Here is a 21,589-nt window from a genome sequence, read left to right on the forward strand (position 1 = left end):
CGGAGCGCAGGGGCCATTTGCTCCTGGAGGCAGTAAATTTTCCTCCGACGTGGAGGGCGGGGGGGAGGGTGGCCCCGGGAGGGTCTTCCAGGCCGACGAGGCAGGTTTTGCCGTCGGCGAAAGGAAGTTTCGGTGAGCAGCAGGGCAGCCAGGTGCACAGGCAGCCGTGGGGATGCCCGGCTCCTGGGGACGCCTGGGCACACGGCTGGCGTGGCGAGCTGCGCCAGGCCCGACACGCCAGCCCCGCGGAGAGGGAATGCCTTGCCCTTCGGTGAAGCGAGGGATTACCCAGAAATGAGGAAAAAAATAAAAGAAGAAAAACGGGAAAAACGAAGCTTTGCGGTGGATGTATCAAGGCTGGGCACCCGGGGAAATAAAAGAGGAGAAGGGTGGAGAAGCAAGCCCCCCAGGAGGGCAGCCTGAGCGCTCCCTTAGCGGCACATTGTTAAGCAAACGAAGCGCCCCACCTAAGAAAGTACCAAAGTTTTATTGTGGTCATTGTTTTGTCCTTTTGCTCAAGTGCTTGCAAAAGACTTTGGCTCCTGCTACAGTCAATTTACCGCTCGCCCACTTCTATTTGGGAGATAATGTTGGATTTGTTTGGGGTGGTGTTTTTTTTTGAAGACCAATAGCTAACAGAGCCGAGAAGAAAAAAAAAAAAAAAAAAAGAAAAGAAAAAAAAAGCAGTTTGGAAGCAAAGAAGCTTTTAAAATATCCACACACACACAAAAAGACATAATCCAGAGGGCAATAGAAGCCTCCGCAGACAATAACCTCTTTCGAGCAGGACACGAGTCTCGTTTCTCCTCGCTTTGCTTCCTTTAACCTCAGTGGGAAAAAAAAAAACAAAAAGGAAAAAAAGTGGGTAGGGGGAGAGATAAATCCCATGGGGTGGCTTCATGGCTAGCCCCGAACTTTCTGCGGATCGGACGGGAGCCTCTTTGATTTCACTGGCCACTTTCCTCCCCGCTGGCAGGCAGAGGCACGGGGGCCAGCAGCGGCCCGCAGGCAGACAGGCAGGGCCCGCTGCCCCCCCGTGCCGGGGCTCGGCAAGTCGAAGAAATCTTTTTTTGTCGTTAATTTTTTTTTCCTTGCTCGTGGGTTCCTTCTACCTGTGTCCATCGCTGCAGGTTGTTGTGCTGGCGAGCAATTGGGCTGTTGTTGATATGCTAATGAGGCGATTAGACTGTGGGTAAAGAGCTGGAAAAGGGAAAAGTTTCCACCATTAGAGGGAGATCTCCGAGCGCGGACGGGAGCGCTGCCGAGCCTCCGCCAGCCGCGCTCCCCACGCCGCCCGGCACCGCCACCGTAGGGAGAGGCAAGGCAGGGAGAACCAAATCCTCTCTCGCGCGCCAATCCATGAAAATGCTTTGGAAACTGACGGATAATATCAAGTATGAGGAATGTGAGGTAAGCGCTTCCCCCGGGCCCGGGCAGAGCCCCGGCCCCGCAGCTACAAGCGGGAGCCTTCAGCATCCCTCCGTCTCTCAATTTCGTTTAGGAAAACTTCAGCTCCGTCGTCAGGCTTCCTTGCGGTCCTGCAGCCGGAGAGGGGCTGGGGTCCTTCCCCAGGAACTTCGGGGCTTGTGGAAACACGGCTTTGTCGGAAGTGTATGAGGAAAGGCAAACAGGATCCAGAAGCAGCCTGGTCTATAGGTAGATCTTCCGTAGATAAGGCTCTTGTAGGATGCTACACTCATCCATATGGATGGATGGATGGATAGATGGATGGATAGGCGGCTGGCTGAATGAATGGACCGATGAATGAATGAGAGGGCCAAGAGACAAAGGGAAGAGAATTATTCTTGCACCCTAGGTACCCTAGGCATCCAAATAAATTGGCTCAGGACCGACGCTTAAAAGCAGCCTTTTCGATATAACTGCGGGTTCATTATACCGAGCTGCACAAATTTACAGTGGTCAGCTGCCTAAATGAAATCACGGGTTTTGGGAGCAGTGTTCCCCCAGCCTCCTAATTTTCAGGGCCACATTCCCACGGGTTTGAGACATAGTAATTTAGCCGTTTGGGAAAAAATAAATAAAATCCACCTCATTCGGTTTTGGAGCCGTTCAGCACAGATTGTGTGCGTGCATCTCTCTCTGTGCCTGTATGTGCATCCATATTTTTACAAAGAGGCGAGTATCTTTTAATCTGACAAAAAGGAGAAGAAGGGGAAAAAGAAGAGCGATGCCCAGGACCCATGCCTAGTCTCAAACCAACGAATACTATTGTTACCCGTTTTGAAAAAGTTGCCTGTGCAGTGGGTTCAAACCGCGCAATAAAGGACTCTACTTTGCAAGTGAACGCTGTTATTTGGTCGTGACCCAAGCGGGAAGATCCCCTCAGCCTCGGCGGAGCCTTGCCGACATGCATCTCTGGGTCCAAGGGGGCACTCTCTCGTCCGACCCTGACGCTGGTTTGGGCGATGCTGTAGTTTAGGGAAGGGACCGAGGACTCGGCGGGCTCAGCGCCGACTGAGTGATTTGGTGATCTAGTCCCTGGTGGAGGAGTTTGGGATGAAGCTGTCTCCCAATGCGGGAGCTGAGCTTCAGATCCACTCGTTGGCCGGTGCTTGATTTGAATGAGGTGTCGGGTGTTGGTGTTTGTGGGTTGCGTAATGTTTGTTTAATTTTTTTTTTTTTTTTAGTTGACTGAGTTGGGTTTTTTTGGTGTTTTGGATTTTTAAATTTTTTTCAATCCAGAAAAAAAAAGACACATACTCCTCAGCTGCATTTCGGGTGGAAAGCGTGCCTCTTCCCCCTCCCTCCCCTCAGGACCGGTCTTACAGTTTGCACACGTGCGAGCGTGTGGATTTCATCGCAAATGGCTTTTGTTGCCTTGCGTTAATGGGACTTCGCACCGAGGTGTTACCAAACACGGAGGGAGCAGCAGCCGCTCCGCGAACCGGCCGGATTGTGTGCGTACGTGTGGAGCTGGCTCTCCGTGTGTTTACCTCGGGAGCGGGTGCGAGAGCATTTTAAGAGATGATGGAAAAGAAGGTGGCTGTACCCCGCCGGGGGTTGAACCTGCCTTAAAATTAAAAAGAGAAAAAAAAAAAGGAAAAAAACAAACAAAAAAGAAGGAATGAAAGATTAAAAAAAAAAAAAAAAAAAAAGAAAATCAAAGATAAGCCCAGAAAAAGGGCATAAAAGCCCGGCCAGCGGCGCGCAGAGCCCGGGGCGCCCGGAGCGCCGGGGGGTCGGGCCGGGCGGGCGGAGCGTGGGGCCGGGCGCCGGCGGCGCGGCGGCTGCGGCGGGGCAGCGGCGGCGGCGAGCGGAGCGGTGCCTGTTTTAAGGGAGTTGTTTGGGAGTTGCACAGCCAGTCCGACGGGTTGCGCCGGAGCCCCGGCTTGTCTGGGCCGGGAGAAGCGCTCGCCTTGCCTCTTTTCCCGGCTCCCGCTCCCCCCCGCGTCCCTCCCGCCCTCCTTCCCTCCCCGCCTTGCTGCCTCCTGCCTTTTTCCTCCGTCTCTTCCCGGATCCTCCGAGAGGGGGGCCGCGGGGAGCCCGGCGGATGCTCCTTGGGCTCCCCAGCCCCCCCCGCCCCCGGCGCCCGCTGGTCTCTGCGCTGGGCTCCAACCGGAGGAAGAGGAGGAGGAGGAGGAGGAGGGCTGACACCCAGAGGGGGAGACACCCAAAAAAACTTTCCCAGCCGGTTTCCGGGACGTGGGGCACGGAGGCGAGCCTGCTCGGCGGCGCGGGGCGGCCGCCGCGGGGGCAGCGGCCAGGGGAGCCCCTCGGCGGGGCGCCGTCGAGGCATGGACGGGGCGGCGGCGGCGGGCGGTCCCGCGGAGCCCACCCCGCGCAAAGGCGGCGGCGGTGCGGCCGAGGGCAGCAAGAACCAAGCGGGAAGCGAGCAGCCGCTCTTCTCCCTGGGCTTTGAGGCCGGCTACGCGCAGCAGCCGCAGCCCGAGGTGCGCCCGCGAAGGACTGCGGGGCTGGGGACATGGGGAGGCGGCAGCCGGGGGGAAGGGAAGGGAAGCGAAGCGAAGGTGAGGAAGGATGAGGGGGGGGGGATCCCGCGCCCCCTCCCCTCTCTCCTTCTGCCCGTCTCTCCCACTCCCTCCCCGCCCCCCCCCCCCCTCTTTCTGCACCCCCCTCCTGGCTCCCACCCTCTCCCTCTCTCCGGATCTCTTTCTCTTTCACTTTTGCATGCCCTGCAACCTTTTAAAATGTTGCCCCTTTCCTGTGATTCGTCAGACGCAGCAGCATGTGCCCCCTCTCTCTCTCCCGCTCCCTCTCTCTCCCTTTTTGTCTCTCTCTCCCTCTCCCTCTCCCCCATCTCTGATTAGATACACTGATTCTTCATTCAATGGACGTCATTTAGAACAGGCTCTGCCTTGAGTTGCCTTCTCGCTTCACGCTCGATTTCCAGCCATTCTTCCCTTATTAAGTGTTCGTGTAATATTAATAGTCATGAATATCTGCTATTAGGAGTCTCCAGGAAGGCAGCAGATCTGTTATTAGGAGCTCAAGTGAAGCAGCAGCTAAGTCAAAGGAGAAAAAGAAAGAGTCAGAGGAAAAAAAAAGGATTAAGAAACAAACACACACACGCTAAAAAAAAAAAAAAAAGGAAAAAAAAGCGCCAAACAAACAACAAAAAAAACAACCAAAACAAAAACAAAAAAAAAAAAAAAAGAAAAAGCAACCAACTTTGACTCCTCACACCGCGCCAGGATAGAGAGCTCGCCTTGGGATCACCCGATGAAGGGCAGCAGAGATCGGTGCAAGTTCTGATGGATTATCGTGGCGCGCCCGCGGTGCAGGAGCAGCCCCGGCGCCCCGGTCCAGCCGCCCGCGCCTAGCGCCGGGCTCCGGCCGCGCTCCCTCCGCGCCCGCGCCGCGCCCGCACCCGCGGGGCTCCGCCGGGGGCTGCGCGCTTCGCCGGTCCCTTTCCTCTGCCTTTTTGTTGTTTTTTCTGCCTTGACTTGTAACCCCCGACTCTTCGCAGATGTTAGTGCACAGTTTTTCGGCTATGGTGAGTTGCTTCACGTTTCTCTCGGAGGGGGTTCGGTGCGCGCTGGGTGTTGCTATTGTTGTCGGCGGTGGCAGTGGGGGTTTCACACCCAGCTTTCCGGAGAGGGCTTTTTTTCCTTTCCTTCATTTTTATAAATTCGGTGGTTTACGTTTTGCCCTTTCTCTCTTTATTTTTCTTTCCTTCCTCCCCCTCACCCCCCCCCCTTTTTTTTATTTTTCCTTTGGTCTGCTTCGAGCGAACGGCAAAAGGCTTTGCTTGGACCTTACGCTTCGATTCCTTAACCTTGCCACCTGCAAACGTAGTATTTTCGCTTACTCGTTCCTCTGTTTCGGGACCGTGGTTCTTTCCCTCGAATCCTCCTCCGTGGAGGCCATTCCTTTTACCTCAGACGTTCATGTGGGCTCCTCTGCCCGGTCTCCAGAGCCGGCAGAGCCGTGCCGAAGCGCCCGGGCTCATTTCGGTGCCGCTCGCCCGTCGGGGCGGCGGCGCTTCCCCCGGCCGCCTGCCGCATTCCTCCGCTTCCCCGGCGGCCGGGCCGCGCTGCCCGCTCCGCTCCGCTCCCAAATCGCGCCCCGGCCAGCCCGGGCTTCGGCCGGGCACACGGGGTTCGTCTCTCCTTGGGTGGGGGGACCATGGCAGTGCTTTCTCCCCGAAACATTTGTAAAACTCTAAGGGGGAACTACCGGTTTGTTTGGAGGCAATTTCGGCGTTTTCTGGTAACAAAATGGCAGTGGGTTTGGATTTTCCAGGGTTTTCTTGGGACGCGATCGGTAATGTCAGCGACAGTATTTATTTCGGTTCTGTTAAGGGCCAGAGGAAGGATTTTGTGTTGTGGCAGAATTATTATTTCAATAATGCTCGCTTGTGAATCATTCTTTTTATTTGTGGGAAATACCTGCTCCTGAAATGCCGGGGCACGATCTGATGTGAATCCACGCTGTATCGCCGCAATGTTTTATTAATTACTATAAGCTGTCCCGTTGTAATTATTGCTATTATTGCTGTTATCGTTATTGCCGTTATTATTGGTTTTTTAAAAAGCGAGACTGCTTCTTAATTATTTGGGAAGGGAAATCAGAGGCAGAGAGATCTCCAGATCTGCTTTTCTCCGCCTCGGAGACGATGATTTGCCCCTCATTGCCCTATAGATGAAATTTTTAAGGCGATTTTGAGGAAAATCAGTTTGATATTATTATTGTTTTTCTTTTCTCCTTTCCCCTCCCCCTCCTCCCCCTCCTCTGCACCCTCCACCCCCCAACCCTCCCCCCCCCCCCCCCCCCCGGCTCCCGCTCCCCATCTCAGGAGCGCCACGACAGTACCAGCAACGGGACAGCCCGGTTACCCCAGCTGGGGACCGTGGGTCAGTCTCCCTACACCAGCGCCCCACCGCTCTCGCACACCCCCAACGCCGACTTCCAGCCCCCCTACTTCCCCCCCCCTTACCAGCCCATCTACCCCCAGTCTCAGGACCCCTACTCCCACGTGAACGACCCGTACAGCCTCAACCCCCTCCACGCCCAGCCACAGCCCCAGCACCCAGGATGGCCGGGACAGAGGCAGAGCCAGGAGACGGGGCTGCTCCACACGCACCGGGGTTTGCCCCACCAGCTCTCGGGGCTCGACCCGCGCAGGGACTACCGGCGGCACGACGACCTGCTGCACGCCCCGCACGGGCTGGGCTCGGGGCTGGCCGACCTGCCCCTCCACTCCATCCCCCACGCCATCGAGGACGTGCCGGTAAGCCAAGGGGTCACCCCGCAGCCCACTCATCCCTCTTACCGCGGGAGCTCAACGTCGGGGGGAGAGGGAGGGAGAGAGGGAGGGAGGGAGCGAGGGGAACCCCCCGCCCCCCCCCCCCCAAAAAAAATAAAAAGAGGAAGGGAAAAAGAGAACTCCCCCCCCTCCCCAGGGAAAAGTGAAGCCCCCACCTAGAACAAAAGGTTCTCGCAGCTCGTCCCTGAGCACGTCTCGCCGCTAACTTGCCCACTAAAATATAAATAAATCAAATTACCGTCATCGTTAACAATATCTTTCCTTCTCAATGACAATAAGCTGTTGCGATTGGAAGAATATATAATATCACCACAGGGCCGTGCATTTGGGGATTTCTTACTGCCTTGGGAAAGACACGAGTCTGAAATGCCTGTGAGGACATTTAACGAGATCTCACAAATGTAAAGGGGGGGTGGGGGGAAATGGGTGAAAGTGGCCTAAGAAGGAAAAATTGGTTTCCTGTGATTACAGGATTGGCATATGGAATAACCACATCCAAAGTTATAAGAGGGTATGGGCAGATCCTCTTCTCTAAAGGAATTAATTGACAAATCAGGGAAGAGCTATACTAAAATGCTGCCGCCTTCTTTTAGTAGCGGTGCAAAGGGATGACCTCATAAATCATTACCTATAGGTTATCGAATTTGAGTCAGACCTGCTACACCCTATATTAAATCAAATGTTGGGAGCCTATTGGAGGATGCATTATTTGGGGGAACCTAATTCTATTATCGATGAGTACAGACTTTAAAAATGATTTCTAATTAAGCATGACATTAGTGCACAGGCTACTTACAAAGCAAGCCAGGGCTATTGTTCAGTTAGGAAAGTGGCCTTATGCAACATGATAGGTCGTGATCAAAGTTCATCTTTCTGGGTTTCTCCCTGAAAATGGAATTAGAACATGGCAATAAATTTATTAAAGCCCACAGAGCTCATGCTGAGGGACTGAAGCTGCTCGACTTGCAGGAGGAAAGAGGAGGAGGGAATTGTGGTATCTGGATGTGATTTTTGCCGAAATGCCATCCCAAATTACAGGATCAAATATTACAACAATATATTCGCTGACAGTTTAATGAGTACAGTTTCGTGTTGCAAGGATAATGTTCAGATGAACTTACCTATTTTTGGGGGTCATTTTGAAATCTTTTGTAAATTATACTCAGAGAAAATAGTGAATTTATTACAGCCCTCATCTGGCTAAATTAGCCACAGAAAATTGCTGGTTGTGTTTAGCAGTTTTGCAATAAACGCATACGTTTTCCAAAGTGGAGGATTTAGTAAGCAATTTGGATCTGTTAAAAGCAGGTCGACTCTTTAAACTTGATATAAAATAACATGGAGGCAATCGTATGAATAAACTAATTTGCTGACTGCAAGCCCCTGATTGCTGTAGGAAAACATGACCTAAAATGTTCTCTTGAATTCTCCCTCTCCCCAGTTGTGCTCCATGGCAGTGGGCTGATTTAGGAAGCCTCCTCTTCAGATCTATGAATTAATAGCATTGCTATACTTCGTGAAAACCAAATGCCATCTGGTTTAAATCCTTGAGCCAGTCTAGCCATTTTTTTTCTCTGTAAGGCTGAATCAGCAGGCTCCATGAAGGAGAGTATAAAATAAGAGGGTGCATCTTTTAGGTGTGTTTTATCTGGTTAAAAAAAAAAAAAATCCGTTACAGAAATCTGAGTTGGGAGGATAATTTTGGAATTTTTCCGTTGCTGCAACAGTTAACCTTTAATAAAAACGACTGCTTAATATTTAAGAAAGTCAAGTAGATGGTGAAAATTATTTAATCGTAAATATCTCTGTGGGATTTTAAACTTAACAGTCCTCCCTGTACGGAATATGTGTAGAAATAACACAAATAAAAGTATTATGCCACACTACATTTACTTTATGGGTTTAGGGTGCATGCATAAAGGGATCATATTTCCCCATATAGTTAAAACACAAGAACTGCAGCAGTAGTCATTTCTGAACATTTCTCAATTTAATTATACTTAAATCCAGAAGCACTTTAGGCAAGTTACAAATGAGAGCATTGAGTATAATAAAACCTGTAATAAAGCAACTTAGTACCATCCACCCGGAATCATTGAGATCAGGCACAATTAACAGGAGCATAAATCCAAGACAGAATGGAAAATGTTAGAATCAGTATTATTGTTGGACAAAGACTAGAGAAGGAAGTAATAGTTTTTTAAATGGTAATGCCTGGGTTTTGTAACGATTGCGAAATCTTCTATCTCAGCAGCACTGGTGTTAATTTGTAAACACAGCCAGACATTATATTGCCTGTCAGTTTTTGGAATTAGAAAACACGATTTCATTTGACTTTCTAATCACGTCGTGACTCCGCCGCGCGAACCCCAGCTGTAGCCGCGGCCGCGGAACCTGCGAGGGGACAATAGTGGGGAGCCCGGGGGTGCGTGGGGCCCGGCCCCGCGCCGCTCCGCGCTCCTTTGTGCTTTCCCTCCCGCGGGCGCGGGAGACGGAGCGGGCGCAGCGGCCCCGGGGAAGGGCTGGGCCGGGCCGGGGCAGCTTCCCGGGGAGGAGGGAAGGGACGGGGAGGAGGGAGCCCTCAGAAGCTTAAGGCCACTCGGGCCCCGGGGGTGTGAGTGATTTATTGTATTTTTTCTTGGGGATCGAGGGAAGAGCTGAGAGGGATGCAGGATTCCTCTCGATAAAGGAAACCTCCCCCAAATCTCCTGCCTCCCTTCTCCCCCCCCACCCACCCCTTTCCGTGCAGGATCTGTTGTTTCCCTCCCCACACCGTGCCCAGGAATGGGGGGAGCACAAAACTTCTCCTTCACCCCATCCCACCTCGGCCCTCCCTGCCTTTTGTTGTGGTTGTGCACTGACATCCCTGCCTGTTCCTTTTGTTGCAGCACGTAGAAGACCCCGGTATTAACATCCCAGATCAAACTGTAATTAAGAAAGGTAAGCTGTTTCCTTGTGCATACCAAACATGTCGTCACAGGCTGGGGACTGCTCGCTGGGAGGACTTACCCGGCCTCTCCCCTCTCCCCTCCAGCCCTCCGGCCCCGGGCTCCTTCCTCTGGCATGTACTGTTGGCCGAGAAAGGTTGGAAGCAAAGAAAAACGGGCGATGGGGGTTGAAATCTGCCCTCTTAAATGGCCACGTTTGCCGGGTATTTTAATTATTATTGTCGTTAACGAGGAAAAATGTTAGCAGATGATCTAGAAAATCCGAGCCGGTTTTTTAGTGCATTAGCGAACAATTGGGTTTCATAGTTTGCCCCATGCATCTGGCTGAGCGGAGGGCTTGAATCGTTGTTGGTAAACTGGAGCTGTGAATGTGAAATCGTTGTTCCCCCTCCTTCGGGTTTTCTTATTTAAATCACGCCGGTGATGAGGTGGGACTGGTGGAGAACAAGGGGCGAGTTTCTGGAAACTGATGTCTGTCGGTGGTTAGGGTGATTTGGTTTTCGTTGGCTTTGTGCGCTTGCTTCACTTGGAATTGAATTGAATTGCTTGGAAGCTGGTACCCAAATCGTTCTAAATATTTATTGCAAATTTTCACTCGATTTTCATTTCCCGTCGTTCTTTGGACAATCGAAAGATTGAGAAAGGTGGCACAGGGCATTTTGCAAAGCAGGTTCTTGGTGGCAAGCGATGGGTTTTGTGTTTGGATGTGTAGTGAGAACGCTGTTGGAGTAAAACTGGCGGGGTGGAAGGCGCAGCTAGCTCCTGCCTGCTCTGAGGGCTGCTGTGGCTGCGTGGCCACCTGGAATTTGGGAACCCAGGCCACCACAGGAGAGAGGTGCTGAGTAGAGGCTCTCTCCTCTCTAACCCTAATTGCTGTACAGCCAGCGAACCTGAAGTTTCATACCCCCCCACCCCCCGCCCGTAAAGCCTTTGTCACGTCAAATTAGATGTGCAAGGGATAAATCTTAAGAGATGCTCTTTCCAAGTCGACATGATAATTGGCTCTTTTATTAGTAATCTCAAGAGTTCGTTTAACTCCTGTTTTATCTATTAGCCTTCCCAGAGCTATTAATGTCACAAGTGATCTATCCAAAACGGAGAGAGCCCCCCGCTTGGTTGGACTGCGCCCGCCAAGCAGAGCGGGCTAAGGCAGAGGAGAAAGGGAAGGCGGCCGGGACCCGAGGCACCGAACGGCGGCACCTCCCCGCCGGCCGCCGCCGGGCAGAGACCGAGCTGTATTTTGGGGTGCCAGTCCTCCGCCGAGTTACGGGTCTCCCATGTCTAAATTTGTGCGCTGGCGGCGCCCCGGGCTTGCCGCATGTCCTGCACCGCTGCCCGGGCACTGCCGGCCCGACACGGCGGTACCGGCGTGCGGCACCCCGGCCTATGCGCCCGACGGGGGCTGCAGCGGGGTCTTTTCAATTTCCCCGCTGCAGGTCGAGGGATGTCCGGCTCTCCCCCTGCGCCTCCCGACGGGAAAGGGGAGGGGTGTCCCCGCTGCCCCCCAGGCGGTGCGGGGCCGGGGCTGGCCGCAGAGCGGCTCGGCTGCTTCCCCCTCCCTCCCCGGCTCCCTGCCCGCTCCTCACCCTCACCTCCCTGCTCCTCCCTCCCTGCAGGCCCCGTGTCCCTCTCCAAGTCTAACAACAACGCCGTCTCCTCCATCCCCATCAACAAGGACGCGCTCTTCGGCGGGGTGGTGAACCCCAACGAGGTCTTCTGCTCGGTGCCGGGCCGCCTCTCGCTGCTCAGCTCCACCTCCAAGTACAAGGTCACGGTGGCGGAAGTGCAGAGACGCCTGTCGCCGCCCGAGTGCCTCAACGCCTCCCTGCTGGGCGGAGTGCTCCGGAGGTGAGGGGCGGGGGGACGCGGGAGGCGGGATGCCGGGCCGTGCCGTGCGGGAGGCAGGCAGGGAGGGAGGGATAGGGATGGAGGCAGGGAAGGCGGAGGACGAGCGCCCACGCGGGGCGGCCGCGCGGGGGGAGTGCGGCGGCCGCCGCTAGGGGGCGGGGCGCGCGCGGCCGGCGGGGCAGCGCGGCCGGGCGGCGGGAGGGGGCCCGGGCGCTGTCGCCATGGTAACGCGCGGCCTTGCGCGGCCCCCGGAGCCCCGCCGTGGGGGCCCTGCGTGTCCCTGTCCCCCTCGTGGCCATGAACACCCCCACGGGCGCCCACACACACATACACACCCCCAGGACCGGCTTAATGGCGGGCACCCTGCCATTGGCTACCTCACCCAGGCAATTAGGCAGTGCCTGGGCAGGGAATACCATCCAGGATTAATTAAGGCAGCTCCCATCTCTGCAGCCCCGCTTAGCCCAGCTCTGCTGCGAAGCCACAGATGGGCCACGTAGAGTTTGGTGTGAGGGCAGTGATGCTCTTGGGCTGCCGGCCCTGCAAATGGGCCCCCTCCCTTCACGCCTGGGGAGAAGCTGCCCCCGTGTCCGTGGCACCTTGGGAGCTCAGGGAGACACCTCAGCTCTGCATCAGCTCTTGGGCTGATCTAGACCTTAGTGAGGGCCGCTGGTCTCTAGGTGTGATCCAAAGCACCATCCCTATATGTGGGATTCAGCTTTCAGCAACAGGTGGTCTTGAACCTCCCACAGCCATGTATCCCATCCCTTGTCCCTAAACCTTTTATTCCCTTCCCTGGAAAAGGATGTGTTGGGGGCACGTGTGGGCAGGAGCCAAAGTAGGAGCAGGTGTTCCCCCAAGCCCCATTTCTCAACACTTTTCTGTGTGGAACAGGGCAAAGTCTAAAAATGGAGGGAGATCTCTGAGGGAGAAACTGGACAAAATAGGACTAAACCTGCCAGCCGGGAGGCGTAAAGCTGCTAATGTTACCTTGCTCACATCGCTCGTGGAGGGTAAGTGACTCAAAGAGCTGGGAGGGCTCCTTTGGAAAATGTGCCTGTTGCTTTTGGCAAATGAGAGAAGATTTGCTGTTGGGTTGTTCGGGGTTTCTTTCTCCTTTCCCAGAGTTGGTGCTGCTCATTGGCATTTGCAAGGGCGTTATTTTCTGTGTCTTAAAAAAAGATCAGTTTAATTGTGTGCCTTTGCTTTTTTGTTATAACCTGAAATGGGTTTGTGTGAGTCCTGCAGACTCAGCAAAGTGTTCTATTATTTATTTGCGTTTAAGTTTCCGAGCTAGATGTTTTCAGGGCCCCATCTTGCTTGCTCATTCAAATGAGTAATCCCTCTGTGGAGTAAGCAGACCTCATTGGGAGCAGCACGGGAAGGATCCCTGTGAAGGGGGATTGTGGGCTTATGAGCCCCATAAGAGACCCATGAGTATGGAGTTGAAAGTTAGGGGCAGCAGAGCCTCTAATACTTCACTGCTGTTCTTCTGCCACAGGTGGACAACCAAGCAATTTTAAATGTCAGAAGCTGCAGCTACTTTAAGTTTGTTCTCCCTCCCAGCCTGCAGCCACATAACAGTAAATCATTTAACTTTTCTGACATCTGCATTTGAGAAATGCGTGACCATTACTTCCTGAATTAATTTGGGAATCCTTGACCTCAGCCATGAATTAATGGTGTCCTGAAAGCCTCAAAGTTGCACCACTGCCAGCCCCCACTCCCTTTTGGTTCTCATTTTCAGAACACATGTTCCCTTGGCTGTATCATTCTCCTCTGCTTTGGCTGGAAAAGGTGCAACTTGTTTTAATGCCTTGGGATGTCCTGTGCTGTCTGGAGAGGTGGGAAGCTCAAGAGTTTGCAGTCATTTAGTTTTGAAGCAGTGGCTGTGTCACACTGGCTGACACCAAGTATGTCTGAGGCCTGCAGATAGACCCCTCTCCTTTCCCATTACTTAGGACTTTGGCTGCATTTTAGACTGGTTCAGTTTGTGAAGTGCTCTTAAACTCAGCCTGAGCTGTCCAGGTTCAGCTTAACTTTGGTTGTGTAGGCGGGAATTTGTTTTGTTGTCGCTTCGCATTCTGCAAGAAATGTTTCACGTTCAAAGGGACGGGGAAGGACGCACTGTGCGATGATGCCAGGCGTCATTTTTTTAAACATCAGGATTAGTGAACAAACTATATTTATACTGCGTGCAAATTACCGCGTCTTCATGTTTCTGAAAAGGCTTTGCAATTGCATTGACATGCTGTTGTGGTAAAAAAAATCACGAGGGGAAAACTTGTAAAAAGTCTAGATTTGGTAGATGCTTAACATTATTTGTGATGTTAATGAATATGGAGAAGGTTTTATGGTAATCCATTGTTCTGTTTGGCTTTCACGTACAATGGCTTTGAAAAGAATGATTTTTTAAAAAAACAAAACCAGAGGCCTGATCTTCAGATAACTTAGTGATGGTGGCTAATTCTGGGGAGATGATAGTATAAACATTGCTGAGGCTTCGAGTCCCATAGCGATGAGGCAGTTTCTAGAGTACTGTTATTGTTTATGATCCGCTCCATTTTATGGAAACAAGCTCACTGGACTGAGGCTTTGAAGCTCTAATTGGCGCATGCGTTCTTCCGGAGCTAGAGCTAATGGCAGGAAGCCCTGCAGTAAAAACCAACTGGTTCAGGAAATTAAAACCAAAGATTTGAAAATCAACAAAACAGACAGACTCGGTGGAATGACCCTAAAATTCTCATGGTTAATCGTTTGGGGGTGAACATATAATTATATGCGATCAAGTTAAATTTTAAACACTTAGCTGTTTAATGCATTTTATTTAGAAGAGCTCTAGGAGTAATTATGATCAATATTAATCATTGATGCATTGCAAAAGAATATAGAAATGTGGCTGAGACAACCACATTTTCAGAGTAAATAGCTGTGAATAAAATGAACATAACTGGCTCTCTATAGGTATGGAAATGTAAATCGAAGCATACATTCTAGGTGGATGGAGCCTGTCTGTCTAAAAGTATCGCTTAGTCAATGTGAACTTTTAAAAATTCTTATGTGAGTTTTCACTCGTAACAGTTGTTATGAAAATACACATTTGCATTGCCTTCAACTGAAGCAATGAAAACTGCAAGATAAGATTTAATTAACATTTCTGGCCCTAACTTTTTCAAAGAGAAAACGTCCAAGCTTTTGAGAAGAAAAGCCCAAGTAGAATGTAATTTTTTTTTTTAAATGTATTTTTGCCTCTGTTCAGTGTGTACTGATGAGCTGTGTTTCTTTCCATCCCCACCCGTGCCTCCCTATTCAGGAGAAGCAGTACATCTAGCTAGAGATTTTGGGTACGTTTGTGAGACAGAATTTCCTGCCAAAGCAGTAGCTGAATTTCTCAACCGACAACATTCCGATCCAAACGAGCAAGTCACAAGAAAAAACATGCTTCTAGCTACAAAGTAAGACATTTAACTTTCCGGCATGTTGCTTAGAAATAAGGGAGGGGGACAAACTCGAGTCTGGGGCTTTTATTTGTGAAGATATTTGTTTGCTGCATAACCAGTGGCTGATGGCTTTGTAAGTTGTGAGGGTGTGTGTTGGCCCTCCTAGTACAGGAGAGCTTGGTTTCCTCCAAATCTGTTTGCGCAGATTACATTGAATAAGAATTGTGCAAATTGAGAGTGGATGTTTAGTTACAGAAAAAGCAGTAATTCTTCAAAGCAAAACATCTTCTGGGCCTATTCACTTAGCTTATCAATTTAAGTAGAAGGGGAAGTCTTCCCATTGACAGTAAAATAAAACTGGCACATTAAACTGATTTCAGTTCATTAAAATCGGGAATGGTTCTTCCTGCCTAAGCAGCTCTGTTACTTAGCTAATACAGGGATATTAAAAATATATTTTAAATGACAATCTGTATGCAGTTAAAATGCTAGCAGAGTTTATCGTTGGTGGGGCTGCCTAGACTTCCAGGTGGTGTGTGAAAAGAAAATTATTGTTTTGGTATGTTTGCTGGAAATTAAAAGGGTTGTTTAGTAACCCTTAATTACCAACGGAGGTGTCACCAAAGGGCACAGTGCCAGAGGACACAAGCAGGAGATGGGAGCTGCTTTATGGCTGGAAGACATTAACGTGGGTTTTAGAATACAAACGGTTTCAACACGCCTCTGAGCTCTCTTGCTGTAAGGTGTGTTATTTCTCCAACCATTTGTGCAGTGAGTGGGTGATATAACCTATCTTCTGCACCATGCCCTCGTATCCTCCCTTTTCACCTCCCTGGAAGGAAATTTCCAGGCGCTGGTTAGCGTCAGCCTTCCCCTCTGTGGAAAGGTCCCTTTGGATTTAGAGATAGAGATTTACATATATAAATGTTTCAGAATACCCTAATTTAAATCCTCACTTGCCAGCTTTGCCCTCACTCATTCTTCTTGACACACCAGGTGTGTGTTTTAGCCTTGTGAAGGAAGAGGCCCGTATCCCTCTCTGGTTCCCTCCAGAAAAGGAATCTTCTAAGATACGGATATATCCCTTAGTTACCTTTGGATATCATAGTCTGTCTATTAAGCCTGCTCAGGAACTTTAAACTGTGTCTGTGCTCCAAACCCCAGCTGGGCAGGGATGTGTGTTTGTGGAGAGTGTTGGGGGCTGAGATACAGAGAGCGGTGGGGCAAGAGAGATGTGTCTCCATGTTGCTGTTGCCTGCTGGTGTGTTGGATGGGGCTGGGGTGTGATGTGTGGTGTGCTGTCGTGTGTGCATGCAAGGTGAAGGGAAGAGGTTTGTGCGTGCCAGGGAAGTGTGAGAATTGGAGAAGGATGCATAGAGAGGAGAGGGAGAAAGGAGAATGTGTGTGCTCAGGTGCAGGAGCCCCCTTGATCCAGGGGCTTGTGCAGTCTAGCAGGGAGAATGCACAGGCTTTGCTACCACCAGTGATGGTTCATTTCTCTCCCTCTCTCTTCCCTTCCCTCCCTTCCTCCCTCCCTCCCTCTGTCTCTCTGCTCCATTTGTGCTACAGACAGATCTGTAAAGAGTTCACCGACCTGCTGGCTCAGGACCGATCTCCCCTGGGGAACTCGCGGCCCAACCCCATTTTGGAGCCGGGCATCCAGAGCTGCCTGACCCACTTCAACCTCATCTCGCACGGCTTTGGGAGCCCGGCGGTGTGTGCTGCCGTCACCGCCCTGCAGAACTATCTCACCGAGGCACTCAAGGCCATGGACAAAATGTACCTCAGCAACAACCCCAACAGCCACACAGACAACAGCACCAAAAGCGGCGACAAAGAGGAGAAGCACCGAAAGTGAGGATCCCCCCCACACACGCTCCTCTCCCTTCCCCCTCATAGCCCATCGATCCATTCATGTCCCTCCTCCCTCTCCCGGGCACCCAGCACCCCAGGCTACAGCAACAGAATGAGCGTCCTTCTGCCAGTCCTGTTCTCTGACTCTGCAGGACTGCTCTGCCCTCTCTCCACACCCCTTCCCAGCATCCACATTTCCATTTGCTCCTGCTTAAATTCCCTTCTCTTCCCACTGCCACCATCGTTTAACCCCAGTTTGGAGCCTAAGAGAACAGAACAGGGGGACGGAGCCAGCAAAGAAAAAAAGTTCTGTCTTGAGTTTGTGAACTTTTTTTTAAATAAAACAAAAGGAGAAAAAAAACCAACAAAAAATAAAACAAAAAAGAAAAGGACTTTTTTTTCTAAAAATATATTAAAAAATTAAAAAAAAAACCAAACAAAAAGAAATAAATAATACTTAAAAATTCTATGAGCTTCACCGGACTGAATCACCACCTTCCCTTACATAAACTTCAGTTAAGATTGTAGCCATACTAAAAATGAAAAAAAAAGTGAAAAAGTACAACAGCAGCAGCAGACAGACAAAAGGCAAAGAGGACTGATGACATTTTATCAGTATTGTGAATAAACTTGAACACAAAACACAAGCGGTTCCATGTCATATCTTCAGTTGTAGAACTTTTTCCTGTCCAAGGTAAAGCGACCAACTTGAACTTTCTATTGCAACACGATTCACGGTTATTATATAAGGGAATCAGTGTTCATGTATGTATATATTTATTTATGTGTAATTTAATGGGAATTGTAAATATGGTGAGTCTGTTTTAAGCCTTTTTTTATTTATCTGGTGATCTCGTTTACCTCTTGTTTAGTGGGTTTTAAATCTTCCCCTCTTAGTTCATCATGTGGTTCATGGTACTTATTTAGATATCAGAGGTTTTTTGGGGGTTTTTCTCTGGGATTCATCATTTTTAGCCCTATTGTAGCATGTTAAAAGCGACAATGAAGCAGCTGAACAAATAAAAAACCATTAATTTTTATATATAATTAGTATGACATTTAGTTTCTCATTGAAGATAAAATAAAGTGATGTTGGACCCTGGCAAGGTTTTTAAACATGTTAGTGGTTTTACAACCCTTATGTGTTGTGGAAAATGAAAAAAGTTATTTTCATCCACTGTCCTTCTCCCGAAAGCAACAACAGAGCAATAAATTAATATTGTCTTTTAAAACAAGATTTAGCTTTACTTTCCTTTTTTTTCCCTCTTTTTTTTCTCCCTTTCTTTTGTTTTTATTTTTCTCTTTTTTTCTTTTTTCTTTTTTTTTTTTCCCAAAGAACTTCAAACATTCGGGACCACCTGGTATCCTGTATTTCCACTGGCCATATTGGAAGCAGTTATAGTTGTGTTGTATTGAGTTGTGCCGGCAGTAGTTTCCATGCCTATCAATGTATCATAGTCCTTTGTTGCCCAGATAAATAAATATTTGATACGCTTTATGTCGATTTTTTTATTCAGTAGCTGTCTTTACCCAGGCGTATTTTTGTTCTTGGCAGTATTTTTTATTCAGTATGGTTACAGTAATTGAGTTTAACTCTCCCTTGACAATTGCTCCTTGCAATAAGCAGCTGAACCCATTGTTTCCCTCAAGTATAATAAAAACTTACTTTCAACTTGGAGTTCAGAGCAGGGTATCATTTAGATATTCCACTGAGTCTGTATTCAGACAAATGACACAATAAAGCACAATGTATTCTTTTGGATAAAAAATTGTCTGTACTACTAACAAAAATGACACACTATCTTTTCTTTAACCAAAACATAATTTTATTTAAAAAATAAAAGTTTTATTTTATTTATGTTGACCTCTAGGTTTTTATTTATGTTTATATATAGCATACAGAATTATAAGCCTATAAAATTTTGTACATGTAGTTGTCCTAACGGAGAGCAGAGATTAAAAAACACATCTCAAGGAGGACATTTAAAAAAGAATCATTACTGAGAAAATACTGAAAATTATTGCTATGAAAAAAAAAATTATACTGATAAATCAGAGCTGGGTGCTCCCTCCCCCTCAAGAAAAAAGAAAAGCTCCATAGTTGATGCCAACAAAATCATCTCACGGTTGTGAACTTTAGTGAAATCTTGCAGGAGACAGATTATTTCTGATTGATGGTTCGTGTTTTAGTGGAATGCACAGACTGACATTTTGAGATGGCTGTGTCAGTTTGTAAGGGACTGAAATTTTTATCTTGAGTTTCTTCTTGTGGAAACCAGTTGTGAAACAGGGAAGTTCGCTTTAAAAAATGGAGTGCATGTCTTGAAGATGGTCTATAAAAACATGTGAGAATTCAGATTTTGAATCTATTTTCTTTGGCCTGGGGGGTAGGTGAAGTCAGGATCAGGCTGGATTATGTTATATCATAGGAAGGGAGACTTAATGGAGTTTAGAATGTAAAGGCATTTTAAAGAGAGGGTCTCCTTTAAGTGTTGACGGTATTCTAGTAGAGGAGGCTGATTTTTCTCTTTCCTTCCCTCCCTGACTCTCTCTCTCTCTCCCTCTCTCTCTCTCTCCCTTTTTTCCCCTTTTTGCTCAGGCAGAAATTGAGGAGGTTAGAAGGGAGGTGTTTACAATAAAGCTGCACAGAGAATTAACATTTGCTCATATATTTTGACGTTTGGTAGAGCTGGTGAAGCAAAGCATTAGATAAAGCCCAAGATGTTTCATTTTGCTTTGGTAATCTACTTATGGAAGGCAGTGTAAAATCAATCTTGCCAAGCAGAAAGAGAGTTGGTGGAGTCTAAATTCTATTTTCGTGAGCCAGCTAGTTTATAAAAATGGTGAATACTTTTTTCTATAAATTGAAAGTGGATCTTTTGAATGCAAAGCTGCAATTGTTTTAAAAACAGTTATTTATTATTTCCAAGAGAGACTGGTTAACCGTAAAGTAGATGTAACAAAATAATGAGGTGAATGAACCCTAACTGTACATATTCTTGACATAAATGAAATGCACAGTACTGTAGCAGGTGAAGTGAAGCATTGTCTATCAGGGCTGTTTTTCTTGGCTGCATCTCAGATTGTGTGTGGGATCCTAACCTCAGGCACAATAGCATTCATAAACAGCAATACATTGCTGCTCTTTCTACAGCAACACATAAATACTCATTTTTAAACGAAAACAATCTTATTAAATACCATTCATTCATATCTGGATTTACAGATGCTTGTTACTTTTTGAAACCTGTACCCAATATAATCGTTTTATACTGGTCAATGTATAAAGCAGTCTTATGCTAGAACATTATAAGGTCATAATAAATAATGTTTTAAACATATAATTAGCTACTTCATGGTAGGAGAGCGCATATTAGGTATTCTGCTGCTGGATTAGCAAGCCACCAAAACCAGAAATGAAATGACCTTGCATAGATTTCTTTATTACTATTATTTCTAAGGAAGGATTTTACAGGCGATAATGGAAATCAGACTAGGTTCGGTTCAGCCTCTTCTGCTGTGACCAGTGTGCAGTTACTAAAACGTGCTAATTACTTCAGCATTCTTTGGGTGCATTTTTAACGTTGTGATCGAGGTACAGCAGTGAAATTCTAGGTCATGCTTTTATGCACTAAACAGAAATCTGTTGTTATTGTCCCCCCCCCAGATCGGTTGGAGCGGGGGTGAATAGTGGGTGAATGTTAGAGCGTTGCTGCCATGCTGAGCTAATTCCATGTGAACCAAAATACAGCTTGGTGCTCTTTCACCGTGAACAAGGACAGCCCTCCTCTTTGTACCGTATTTTACCCCACCCTCCAAAAATCAAATATTAATATAATTTGAGATTTAACTGGTGGAACAGCCATCAGGACAGCAATGCCCCGCAGCTGAAATAATATTTAAAATAGAAGAGATTTGACATTTGAGAAGTCAGTGGCTTGAAATACCCAGTTGTACTTAGCTAATTCAGTCCTTAACCTCTGGTTTCAAATAAATCAATTACAGTCGATTCCACTTCAGTTCAGAAGTGCACAAGGTTTTTAGTTAATTGAATACATTTTATTCACTGGCTAGGAGTATTCATTTATCCAAACCCTTACATTTAAAGGCAATTTCTTTATTGTCCATGATAAATTCGACTGCATAATCAGATCAGCTCCTTGTTTACTCATCTTCTACCTCCCATTTAAATTCCACAATGTGCGCTTCCCTTTCCCTCCTGAATATCTCAGCCCAGACCTGATTCCCGGAGCCTCAGCCCTCATGTTAGGAAAGTGCAGCTAAAATAACTTGTGCCCTTCTGACAGGGATCAGCGTGAAGTCCATCCCAGCTAGTGAGGGCACAGTGATTTAAACTGGCTCCATAATCAAATGTGAAAGGTTGGGAGTATTAAAAAAAAAGGTACCTTTGATTTTGTCCCAGGCACCTTTTCTGCATGAAAGAGCCATGTCTCTGCTCCCTGCCCTGCAAGCAGCTGGAGCTGTTAGCTCCTAGAGAGGATTTGGAGCCAGCTTGGTGTCAGCAGGATAAGATTTTTGTCAAGCACCAGGCAATGAAGTTGTGCCCCTGATCCACTTTGAACAGATACTGGTATACACTTTGTGTATGTGCTGTTTGCAGAATCCTGCTAGCGTTGGTTTACTGTTTTGGAAAGGAAAGAGGTTAATTAGCATCATTATCAATCACTAATGCTTGTCTAACGTGGCCAAAGAATAATCAAGTTAGGGAACTGCATGAAGCTAACATCTGC

General features: G+C 48.4%; 1 protein-coding gene across 2 annotated transcripts; it reads left to right on the plus strand.

The window, feature by feature from the left end:
- Positions 1 to 1,279: 1,279 nt before the first annotated feature.
- On the plus strand, positions 1,280 to 17,397 carry TFAP2A (transcription factor AP-2 alpha). Of its 2 annotated transcripts, none has more exons than XM_071452232.1 (7): positions 1,280 to 1,410; positions 6,278 to 6,712; positions 9,637 to 9,688; positions 11,313 to 11,544; positions 12,439 to 12,557; positions 14,858 to 14,999; positions 16,554 to 17,397. In XM_071452232.1, exons 1-7 carry the CDS (start codon positions 1,360 to 1,362, stop codon positions 16,840 to 16,842), a joined length of 1,320 nt encoding a protein of 439 aa, XP_071308333.1. In that variant the 5' UTR covers positions 1,280 to 1,359; the 3' UTR covers positions 16,843 to 17,397. The 2 variants fall into 2 exon arrangements, with proteins under 2 accessions (XP_071308333.1, XP_071308342.1); XM_071452241.1 differs by lacking the exon at positions 1,280 to 1,410 and adding an exon at positions 3,914 to 4,975.
- Positions 17,398 to 21,589: the final 4,192 nt, after the last annotated feature.

This window comes from Agelaius tricolor, unplaced genomic scaffold (assembly GCF_023055355.1).
Source record: "Agelaius tricolor isolate 1412-34295 unplaced genomic scaffold, bAgeTri1.0.p SCAF_2, whole genome shotgun sequence".
NCBI lineage: Eukaryota > Metazoa > Chordata > Aves > Passeriformes > Icteridae > Agelaius > Agelaius tricolor.

Excerpts from the sequence above, each read along its gene's own strand:
- TFAP2A (XM_071452232.1), top strand. The coding sequence starts at position 1,360 with ATGAAAATGCTTTGGAAACTGACGGATAATATCAAGTATGAGGAATGT. Across the intron at positions 1,411-6,277 it reads TCAAGTATGAGGAATGTGAG|GAGCGCCACGACAGTACCAG; the intron begins GTAAGCGCTTCC and ends TCCCCATCTCAG. Across the intron at positions 11,545-12,438 it reads CTGGGCGGAGTGCTCCGGAG|GGCAAAGTCTAAAAATGGAG; the intron begins GTGAGGGGCGGG and ends TGTGTGGAACAG.